The sequence below is a fragment of the Trichoplusia ni genome, chromosome 1 (assembly GCF_003590095.1).
Source record: "Trichoplusia ni isolate ovarian cell line Hi5 chromosome 1, tn1, whole genome shotgun sequence".
NCBI lineage: Eukaryota > Metazoa > Arthropoda > Insecta > Lepidoptera > Noctuidae > Trichoplusia > Trichoplusia ni.
Genome location: NC_039478.1, coordinates 886,050 through 898,626, shown reverse-complemented (window position 1 = coordinate 898,626; position 12,577 = coordinate 886,050). Strand labels below are relative to the sequence as shown.

Below are 12,577 nucleotides of genomic sequence, written 5' to 3'. Positions count from 1 at the left end.
ATGAGCGACATGCGGGAACAAAGTCCAAATGTAATTAATCCTACATAATGATACATGAATTTGTAAAGTCCAACATAAAATGTTGCCATGGCAGCGCTTATTTTAAAGATAAGGGTCCCTTAAATATCCTTAAAATAAAAATCTCATTAAGGCGACGTTTCCGGGTCAGCGGACTACAGAATTTACAAATTTATTGTCGGCTAACCTAATAAATTTAAAACAGGATTACGTGGTTCGTGCACAAAGCAAAGCTTTACAATTTGCCCGATATAAATCTCTCGTCTGTGTCAAACGAGTGACTTATCATTTAAAACGAAACGACTTATAAAAGGCCTAGACACTTTCGAGCTGACTGCTTTAGTTTCAAAACCCGGATCACGCAGAGTGTAGCTTTTTATAACTTATAGAATTAAGACATAACTATCTGGATCCGACGGTTCGTGCTGGCCCGTCGTCGTTATAAGGTTCAGACTATCCAGCTGAATTGATCATAGAAAGGACCAAAACCAAATTTATTATATGGCTACATAGCCGAGACCTACACTCTGGTGGGTGGAAATTACAAAATTCAAAGGCAAGTCGTAACTTATGTCTATTTCAAAGTGTTAATTGTTATAGGCCATTCTATAAAAGGATGTTAAAAAGCAATGCTGTGTTTTGTGACGAACAACCGGCGATGGTCATGTGTTAATTTAAAAAACTTAGGGTAGAGACTAGAAATGACACCGTAGCGTTACAAAAGTCATGCGCAAACTAAAGCCTTGCGCTCTAATTCGCGATGGAATAACCACACATTTTTCAACACTTTTTTCTTAACTATAAGCGGTGTTATTTGTATTTTATGAGATACTGTCATTGATCCCAAGTCCTTTACTAAAGAAAAAAGTACAGAATGTAATTTTTGAATTCAGAAAGTCAGCTACCGCCATACTTAATCGAAATTAGTCCAGCCTTATACCTATGAGATCAAAGCGAATACGTTTAAAATCGACTTCGGTGTAACACAGTGACCACAATTGTACACTTGATGTAGAATTGTTTAGTGCCAGTGACTACTACATTCACGAATGGCGAGGACATGGCTCATGTACCGGTGTGCCGACCAACATCCGCTACCACGTCATATTGATTGCGTTTGCATGTACATCAATTAGGATCCGCGGAACGATGCGTCTTCCACGCCACTAATTATCGTCTTGTCACTGTGTAATTATGCATATAGGTTGACAGCGACGTTGATATACGTGTCGAACTCTAGTCCGTAACTATTAATCTCTATGTAACTATGTAGGTATGCTTTATATAAGCAAATGGAAAAGCTGTTATAATGATAAATTCCAACTTAATTTTTATCTATTTTGGTTGTGGAAATAAACGGGTAGTCGGAGCAAGTATAAAATATGGAAGAGCAGTGGAAGAACCCAATAAATTATCCTAATTTGGGTTTTCCTATTGTGAGTACAACATGAAAAAATGTATCAAAAAAAGTCAATTGAATAAATTACTTACACCCTGCGTCAGGACCACCAGTTTCGAATGTACCGGAAAAAAAAATATTAATTATAATATGATTAAAAATGAAATGACATATCGAGTAAGATAAAATAAAAATGAACACAACATATTTTAACATCGGTTTTAGGACAAACCCATTCCCAAAAAAAAAACGTTTGAATTTATTGACGGTATATATTTTTAAATGAAATTTTTATTTTAGTTTTATTCATAAAATGGAAGTTTAGATTCAAATTTACAAATTCGTTTTTTTTTCTGTATACAAATTTATTGCAACGAAAACTAACTTGTCAAGAAGTAAAAAATAAAATAAAAATATTACTAGCCTGTTGTACGTCTCACTGTTGGACACCGGACTCGTCTCATAAAGAGTAGGTTCCTCAAATTGTTAAGAATTAAACTAAAATATATTATATACAGAATGTAAATCTATCGCAGAGATACGGGATATTATTTCTATAAGACCAACTCCAGTATTTAAGTTACGCTTGCGACCACCACTTTGGAAGAGAGTTGTCCAAATATGTCAATCATCTATGTCAATCGTACGGATTTCAAAGGAACTACAAGTAAAACACACACATTAGTTAATACATTTTAGTATTTCTAACGTGTACGGAACCTTACCTAGCTGTCAGTTATTTCTGTTGTAATGTTAAATTGACGCTGTGTGGGAACTCGCAGGTGTCTGTAGCCGACTGTTCAAAATTGTTGGAAATGTGTCTCTATTATTACCGCTTTATCGATTCGATGCAATTGAAGGAATATAAGGGTGACGTGAGTAATGATTGTTTCCCGAGTTCTCTTGTTCTATTCGTTCGTCTGTTAAGCGTGTTGAAATCGTAAGCGATTGTGAAATATGTGTTCCTGGCTGTGTTTGAAATAACGGAATGGTTTATGAATTGGAGAAAACTGTGGGGAATGTGATGTGTTGAGGGTAAAAAATTGAAAAATATGGATGAAAATTCAGCTCTGTAGAATTTTGTACCAGATTTGACCTGTTAATTCAGTATTATAAAACACACTGAACAAAAACAAGTAGGCTTAAGAAAAGGAAAATTGTTTACCCTGCAAATTTATGACTGCAGAATCCAAAGTTATCCTCGATTTAGATTATTTATATATAGCGGTTATGAGGCACAGTATGGTGAAAGACGAACAGTTAGACGCACAATCAGCTGAGCCTTAGTAAGAATAAATAGAAAAAGATGCGAATAATAAGTTTATCCATACGACAGTTCGATTTAAATAGGCTAGTCGCAGTGCGAGGCAAAATAGGATGTATGTCAGGTTAGATCACGTGGCTTTCTGCTCGCTGTCCGCACGGGTAACTCACTAACCTATTGCATTACTTATAATTGACAACTGGCAACTGCGACCGTGCTAACTTTTGTCTCGATTCTCGTTAATACATCGATCGAATTTGGTCTAAATCAAACCTGAAATCGACGGGCACTACGCCTAATAAATTCCAATTATTGATAGAAGACCGTATTGCAAGTTTAGAATACTAAAATAAGTAGCTCAATTTTAAAATGCTGTTAAATATCTTCGCATTGTTACGGTTAAGTAAAGTTTCCGAAACGGAACCGAAAATAAAAATGTTAGCGCTTAAAGCCATAAATTCAAATAAACATCCAACAATAAAACACGTAAAATTGCACAATCAGAGTACGAAGCAGATACTTATCACGGTAACGTCCCCAAACCTGAACATTTTCCCCGGTAATGCAATAAACTGCATGAAAACAACGAGCATTACAAAGGCAGTTGAATCCGAGGGGAGCCTGAATGCTTACAGTAAATACCGCACGATACAACGTATTCCGACGATTAGGTCGACCACGATATTATTACGTGACTCGCTCCCAAAACGGACAGGCAATCTCTACAAAGAGGTATTTGGAACCCTAATTTACACCCCCTTACGTAATATTGGCGGGTTGTGAAGGTCCAGCGTGGGTTCCGTGCCCTCTCAGCTTCGATTGAAGGTGGTTCGGAGGGTCCTGCCTGTAGTGCACACTTTGGGAAAATTATTGGCTTTATAATTGGATGTCGCTCTACTTGTGACATCCTGTAACGATGCTAGTTTCTTGGTGGTTCCATCATCTTGATTTGAACTTAATTGACTGATGATTATATGTCACCAAGGTGCTGTGATAAGCTGAGCTCGTTATTTACCGTTTTTCCGGTCAATTCCTTTTCAAGATCATCGATTGAAAGTGGGATAGGCAGAGTTGTTTCGAGAAAATCTTTTCAAGATTTTATGGGAACACAATCGATGACGTAGATGTCATTTTTAGTCCAGGGAATGTTATTTACTAGACTGTAACCAATAAAGGGTCGAGTCTCTTGATAGGCAAATGTAAATCATATTCACGGTGGACTGAGTCGTTTGATTACTGTCATGGCGTTTAAAAGGATTTAAACGAAATTGTAGCAAGGTACGGACAAAATAAAACCAATATGAGGAGTTTCGGGTTCAATATCTGCGAAGCGAACGTTCTTTGTCCAGTTCCTTAGTATTGGAAATATAATGGGGTGTATTTTTGAGACGTAATTACCGGTAGTCCAGGCCATATATAAAATGAAAATTTTATTAAGCTACTGTGGTGCCAATGTCATAAATATACATACGTTCCCTGGAAAGCTTCGTTAACCGAGTTTTTTTCTTGGATTCGTATGAGTTAGTAACAGCTTTTTGAACATGGAGCGTGGGTAATGCGAAGTTCAACTCATGTTTTTGCTGGTTACGTTATACACATTTTTCGAAAACAAATTTTCACTTCAGTTAGTACTACGCCTGTTAATTTCATTCAAACTAATAGGTACAACAAACTGCTCAAGGCATTCCCAGTAATAATATTTATATAAGCCGTGGGTTCGAAAATGCCACGACCTTTCGGAATGGTGGTATATTTTGGTGTAAATTGTAACAACCTTTTCCTTGTGAGAGACAAATGATAACGGCATGGGAACACGTTTCTTCTGTACTTTATTTGATAACAAAACACCGTCATTTTTCCATATCTCTGTTATGGCTTGCGAGTCATGAACCTGAAACAAAAACAAACTATTTAGAAACTATGAAGTGAATTTAAGGAATGGAGGCTCAACATGTCCTAATATACATCTGCTTGTGGAATAGTTAGCGTCAAAATGATGAGAAGAAAAATATACCATTCCTCTGTGTGTGGTATTCTACCTAAGATGTAAATACAATTATTGCCTACACCAAAAAGTGGAAGTACTGAATTGGGAAATTTCTGGGACCGCCCATTTCATCCAAAAATTTACCAAATTTTCATCCCATTTTGCCTTACACACCATGACTGACGCCTTTGCCCCCTCCTTTATCGATAGAGGGTAGTAAAGCTGGGCACATCTCATCGATGACAGTATTAAGCCTCATGCCGCCATGTTTTGGGGCGAACTGCCTTTTATTGGACCATTCTAAGCGGTAAGCTGCTGAAAATGATCGGAAAGCTTAGTTCGTTTACACCTACCCCATTTTAGTTTTGGCCACAAATCTTTTTACATATTTCGGTACACATGTAAAATATTTTTTGGAAAAAGAATCCTCTTCGTTTTTCTCAAACTTTATATTACAAGATATTCTCGAAACAGACCGTGTTTCTGCATCTAACGACACACATGTAACGTACAAGCTCTCTTGTACCACAAATAATATTACTAAATAAATAACCTAGCACAGGTCAACGCTCTGAATGTCTGAAAGAAGTCGTCGTCTAACCACCCACAGTACAATATAACCGACCCGAAAATTAATGTTTATATAACTGGTACACGATAAATAAAGATGAGACTAACTAACGACTCAGATCAAAGACTATGATTATACTTAGACTCAAGTTATCATTAACTTGGCTACATATGTGCCTAAATTAACTAATTTCAAGTTACGGTTCGTAAGTGGCTGATAGATGTTAACGGATATTAACATGTGGGTACCGGATATTACTCCGATGGTATCTTCATATTTTAGCGGCGAATATAAGGGACCTCGTGAGGTAAATACTTCTGTCATTACATTAGGCTCAGTTATTGTCAGATGATTGCTTCTGCTGTGAAGGATTTGTGTTAAATCGTTACCTACTTTATATCATTTTCATACGCATTTTAGAGGTTCGTACTGACAGACTGTATTTCGTGGACTGACTGGCTGTTAAAATTTTCGCAGATGCTGTATTATGCCGCTATAAGCACAAAAAAATATGTCAAACAATGGTTGTATGGTCACAAACATTCAATTCATAAGCACAAAGAAACTCAAACTCAGGACAAAATTAGAGTGAATACCAAATTAATTATCATGTTATAACTTTATGGACTCGATACATATTGAGGATGGTCACAAAATATCCCTGTAATTTGTTAATAAATAATATATTCCTTTCCAAGCTGAATATTGTATTAATTCTGTGTGTATTTGATAGGCATTACGAACAAACATAATTTCCTTTTCCTAGTAGTAGTTACATTCAGAATATTTCATTTATATTTATAGTAATAGTTAATCTTTGTATTTTTTTATGGTTTCAGATATTCAGATACGGGTAAAAGCACTTACGTGCTTGTTTTAATTATCAATCTGATAAACTAAAACGATTTTAGTCGAACTCATTGAGGTTCTGTCAGTACACACACAAGGGTATAGAAGACTCATATTTTCTCGTGTACTAATGGCATATATTAAATAATATTCTTATATATTAAAAAAGGATTTTGTCTCTCGACATACAAAACAAATACCATTTACCCATGACTATGATTAATGTCCGCTTCAAGTAACTAAATGCTGAACGAACACGTAACAGTCAGGTCCAATTAAAAAAAAGCCCTCGTTTAAGAGCTTTCAGCGGATATAACAGAATAAAAACAAAATAAATACAGACTTGTCATTTCAGTTCCGTTAACGAAGCGAATAAAACTGCCAACCCTTTGAATAAACCGTGAAAATGGCTCAGAATAGCCTATTAACACTCGGTGACAATCTTGTAGAGGCTTCTCCGAGCGAATGATAATATTTTTCTTTTATTTCAAACAGTCCGACGCCATTCCTGTTTAATTAGATTATACTAATTGAGTTGGCGCCAATTGTTGGCTTTGAAAAATAAAATTGAAACGAAACACATTTTGTGGTTCACCCGCCTGCTTAACGTACAGTTATTGGCTTTTGTTGTTTTAATTTACAATGCCTTTGTCCAAACCAGGGAAGATATGCGAAAAGTAATTTTGAATACATCTCAGTTTTTCAGTATGAACTTTAATTAAACAAGGTATAGATAAAGAAAAAACGAAACCGCTTTATGAAGTGCAATCCTTTTATCGCGAGGGTTCCATTTACATTAATGTCACATGACTCAGGATACAAACATTCGTAGATCACACAAACGCTTGTTCTACGCGGGGATCGGACCCGCGACGCGTCGCGCTCACTGGATTTGGCATGGTGACCTCAACCAGTCGGCTATACGTGCTTTTCGTCGTATTAACAAAAGGTAAAGTGTAAATGTTATGGTTAAAAGTAACACCTTTTAATTTGGTGCCTGGTTGAAACGTTTGGCACGTTCGTAAAAAGTGCTTTAATAAAAAAGCTCAAGTGTTCTGGACTCCTAAAACATTTCGTGAACTTACTAATTGTGTTGGTAACGTTCATTTCCCAACTTTTATGTTACAGGTAATGAAGTAAAATTAATTAAGAACTGACTTTCAGAGCACTTGTTGAGTATAACAAAATTCTTATGAAGTTGTTGTAACAACTGGCTGTAGCCTGTGAGCCCGCCCGACACACAAGCATACAAACATACGAAAATAATCCCACGGGTACATTACATCAGGATAAAAACTATCCTTTATGTTAATCCTGATTATAAACTATCTGTGTACCAAGTTTCGTCTAAATCCGTTTAGTGGTTTTTGAGTGAAAGAGGAACAAACATCCACACAAAGAAACTTTCGCGTTTATAATATTGGTAGGATTTGTATTGTAATAGGCGTGTAACAGGCTAGTGGTTGACTGTCTTAGCGTCGCTTCGTATACAAGGAATATAAATATTTTCCTCCTTTTATTGCGGTCCCCTGCGCGCAATTACAATTGCAATTAACTTAATTTGAGGGTTCCGTTGTCCGTCGACCTGATGTTTTCAGGATTATGTTTCTTAAGTGCTTCGTGAATTGTGATGACCGTATTTTGTCGCCACTTTTGACGGTTTTTCCTACACTTAGAGGGATGATTTATAAAGAAGGTTTTTATATTTTTTAAGTGCGTTACTCGCGTTAGCGTCTTCGTTTTCTATGTGAGGTATCTATAGAGAGTTTCTGTTTTTAAATTAACGGTCTTACGAATAAAGCTTTTCGCGAAAAACTTTGTACTTGACTTGTACTGTACTGACTTGTGTAATGGCTCATCATAGTTCTCAAGCAGTTATCTTAATTCAAATCTTTGGTTTTCACGAATTATATGAGTTGCCCCTCTTTTTTATAAACGTAAGTCAATAGATGATGCTAAAATATATGACGGCGCGCGGATTAATTGAGAATACTTTGTTTATTTAGACGATTTTAATTGATTGTGGAAATGTGTATTAAGATAGTCCATAATTATTATTATAATGAGTAAGTGGTAAATTATAAAAGGGAGCGGGTTACCCCGAATAGAGTAGTAGGTGGCGCTAGGTGCGACGACGTTCGTTTTGCTTGTCAAGACAGTTGTCATAAAAATAGCGAGCACGTACTAACCTATTGGCTCCAAATAATATTCCATCTCAACCGTCCTATTGTATTCTACTCCATAATGTTATAAGTTCACATTATACAATCTACAAGATAACATTGACGCTTTTATTTCGAACATCCCGTCGCTCATACGCCCAAGATGGAGGCCAACCTAGACTGTTCGGAAAATGTTCCTGACGCTCCCACATCAGAAGTGGGATTACCAGCGACGCATCGTAAAAGATAAATACAGGTCAGCATGAAAATATGTCCTCAGAAAATTATTGCGATTGTTGGAAATATCTTTTTGCAATGCAACTACGAAATACATTTGGTGAAGATAATATAGACCGTTTCCTGGAATAGCATGCCTGAATTGAAGACGTGTTTTGGCAACATTTGATCAATTGAAAAACCCCAGCTGCAAATTTATGGCGATTACTCAATAGAAGTCGATGATTGATATGAGTTATGAGCACCTGAACCGCACGGATGAAGTTCTTGTCAGTGGAGAAGACTGCTATTGCTTTTACATTGGCGCACGCAGCGATGATAGAACCACGATTGTACAGAATTGCATTTACCACAGATATTAAAAGTCGCAGTAGAGTCGCTGCAACAAGAACTCGTCGCGCTTACTTTTAGAAAACAAAGCCTACTATGTATGAGTATACCATTTCGCCGATAGTGGCAATGAAGTCACGAGTAGAAGACGTTCCAAAGGCCTATAGTTGTGGCAAGCAGGATTACGTATCGAATGAGTGCCGCAACCGTATAAAGAAAACAATCAAGTTCCTGTATAAGCTTCTAGAAGACAGAAGTGAGGTTGTTCTGAAATCGGTATCGACGATAAAGCAGTTTGTACGAGAAAAAGCAGGTTGACAGATCAAGCATTTGGAAGAAAGCGGATTGATTTGGTTTGAAATCTAGATTTGAAAATGAAAATTGGCCAACTATATACTACGTTGCTGTCTTACAATGCGTACTAAATTGAAATTCGGCAAGACGTTTAAAGGTTTGATGGTTATTGTACTAAGTTAATAAAGAAAAGCAACGCACGTAAGTGAATTTGTCTTTGCTAAATGGAATGTAGCATCATCACTTCGAGTCAATTGTATGTGGTCAAGTCAGTTGTATGTCTTGTGTTTGAAAAAAGAAGTGAGTAAGTATAACGATTGTAGCCATTAGGCGAGGTATCGGAAGTTTAAGCAAAATGTCTTGAGTTTGATTTTTGTATGGTGCCAATATTGACAACTAATTATTGCTCTTATTACAGCTTGTCGTCTTATAATGTCGATTCAAAGAGACAGTTATTTGCGGAGGAGGAGCGACCTATGTCGACCGCTATGTCTGTACCTTAAAGTCATCGAGGGAAACTGGTGCGAAGTGCGGAGAGTGATCTGATCGTGTTGCGCTGTGTGAGCTCCAGCGAGTATCGAGTTAATTTGAACTGGGTGCTTATGGTCAAGCTTTCCTTAGGATCACTAACACAACGGTGGGTCGATTACAATTTATTTTTGATAAGGAGCGGCATATTTATCAGTATGAGTTGATGGCAGTTTCGTTAAGAAGTTGGTTATTTAAGATTTTAAAGTTATTGATTTACAAAAGGGGCTATGTATAGGACAAATAAAGTGTCAAATTGAAAGAACCAAGTTTAATGTTATTTTGATCAAGGTTTGAGAAAGTGAGGTTCTCTAGTAGTGGGTGTTGTGTTTGTAACCGGATGGAAGTTACGTGTGGTAGTGACTGGATAGAGGTTACCCGTTGTGATCGTTACCTAAGGAGGTTGCATGATCATGCCCGGAGGGAGGTCATTTTGGTTTGATGCTTATGATTGGATTAAAGTTATAAGTGTGATGATGAACATTTCCCAGGGTTAATCAAAGTTAAGCACTGATATGTTATAATAAGTTTCTTATTGTTTGAATGATAATAGGTGTTATTGCACATGTCATTGGCAGTTATGCGTTCTGAGTATAAGGCTGTTAACACTGTTGTTACCACTAGTAAAGATTTTATCCAAAGTGCCTATATCTTTAGTCCGAAAACTAAGTACCGTTCCAAATAAAGAACGAGGTCGAGAATGGTGATAGTATAGAATTTTAGGTCAATGGTCGGGATCGAAGCAGAGACCGTGTTAACTATGGCAGAGGTGGCGACTGAAGAGACTATGGTGACTCTGGCTGAGATTGGGTCTTGGAGAGGCCATGGAGTCGGGTGGACTCAGTATTCACATGGAATGCGTGCGGACTTTGTATGACTCAGATTCCTGCTTTGAGATTCGTGATTAGTTCCAGTAGTGAGTTGCTGGTGGCAACTGTAAGATTGTAGAGTTACTTGGTAGCTCTGACTTAATGAAAGGTTTCTGGTAAAGAAGATACAGATGTTAAGATAAAGTCAACTATTATAATCATGATAACGAATGACCGAGTGGTGAGTACTGCTGTGTTGTTCTTTGATGCATAATGATCTTTAATAAAGCAGACTTTAGCTGACAAGTTTCCAGGCTAACGTAATACAATGCTGTGCAATACGTAGCGATATTTTGGGTTGAGTCAACGCGGCCGTGGCCGTGCGGACTTAAATGACTTTGTCCTAAAAATTAGGATTTCATATTTTTCATAAGTAAACATAAAGAAATATTCTTGGCTGAAAACAAATGTTGAATTTTGAGCTACGAGGTTTCCGTTGGTCAAATAAGACCCAATCCACGTAAGTGTGGAGCCTGAATTTGGAACTTAACTGAGTGAATTTTTGTTCTTGGTTTCTTGTACTTTTGATAATTTGTCCCTGGGATACTTCATGAGTAGAATGTGCCGATGACGGCGCGGGTAAGTGAGTCCTACTTGTGTGGTTAGAGGAGATCACTACTTAGCAGTTGATTCAATTTATCAGTTGGACTGTGTGGCACCGATTGGACTGTGTGTTGGCCTGTGTGGCAAATAGCCTGTGTGGCAAATGGCCTGTGTGGCAAATAGCCTGTGTGGCAAATAGCCTGTGTGGCAAATAGCCTGTGTGGCAAGCCTGTGTGGCAAGTAGCCTGTGTGGCGAGCCTGTGTGGCAAGTAGCCTGTGTGGCAAGCCTGTGTGGCAAGTAGCCTGTGTGGCCAGCCTGTGTGGCCAGCCTGTGTGGCCAGCCTGTGTGGCAACGATTAGCCTGTGTGGCGACGATTAGCCTGTGTGGCGACAACTATCCTGTGTGGCACAAACTAGCCTGGGTGGCGAACCTGGTTGGCATTCAAGGGCCTATGTGGCATTGGTGAGCCGGTGTGTTTAAAATTTGCTAATCTATAGCTATAGCTGTAGTTGGAGTATAGTTCGGAGATGGATTTTATAATTTTTAAGATAGATTTGTGGAAAATGTGTCTTATGAGAAATGATAAGTGATCAGCAGTCACCCAATTGGTCAGGAAGGCCAAGACGAGAGTGTAGTGTATCATTTTATCTAATGTTTGCAGACAACAACGATGCACATGAGACACACGAGGACGTGTGACGACGCAGGACGGCCGTGACGGCGCGCGAATTAATTGAGAATACTTTGTTTATTTAGACGATTTTAATTGATTGTGGAAATGTGTATTAAGATAGTCCATAATTATTATTATAATGAGTAAGTGGTAAATTATAAAAGGGAGCGGGTTACCCCGAATAGAGTAGTAGGTGGCGCTAGGTGCGACGACGTTCGTTTTGCTTGTCAAGACAGTTGTCATAAAAATAGCGAGCACGTACTAACCTATTGGCTCCAAATAATATTCCATCTCAACCGTCCTATTGTATTCTACTCCATAATGTTATAAGTTCACATTATACAATCTACAAGATAACATTGACGCTTTTATTTCGAACATCCCGTCGCTCATACGCCCAAGATGGAGGCCAACCTAGACTGTTCGGAAAATGTTCCTGACGCTCCCACATATATGTAAATGTCATTTCATTACCATGGTCTGCCATTCTCATAGCGACATTACCAACTAATAAGCGAACCGACACAAACAAACGAAAATAAATCAACGCCCTTAATGAAAATCAGTAACCTCTTCTTCTATGTAAATATATTAATTTACGAGTCAAAACATGAAACTGGCAGGCAACGAACTTGTTTTCTGACATTATCACAACATGTGGCGCGGAACATAATAAGCGAGTGTTCCGACCACAGTGTTTTGTTTCAACACATTCTATGGATGATGCGAATTCAGGATGGAGATAATATATTGTGTTGCAGACTAATAGAGACATGCTTTGATTACTGAGTTCAGTTAGTTTTCAAACTGGAATTTTGTTGCGAATTATTTTATAAAAATTTGTATTGCAAT

The 12,577-nt window shown here is 37.7% G+C and overlaps 1 protein-coding gene across 3 annotated transcripts in view; it reads right to left on the bottom strand.

Annotated features, from left to right (window-relative positions):
* The window catches only part of LOC113500473 (ankyrin repeat domain-containing protein SOWAHB), a 50,392-nt gene that overhangs the window by 13,297 nt on the left and 24,518 nt on the right, over positions 1 to 12,577 (bottom strand). For 2 of the 3 annotated variants that reach the window (XM_026881324.1, XM_026881473.1), the window contains exon 6: positions 417 to 421. The exons of the other annotated variant lie outside the window; for it this stretch is intronic. In XM_026881324.1, the coding sequence (XP_026737125.1) occupies positions 417 to 421 (5 nt within the window). The remainder of the gene's footprint in view (positions 1 to 416; positions 422 to 12,577) is intronic. 3 annotated transcript variants of the gene reach the window in all.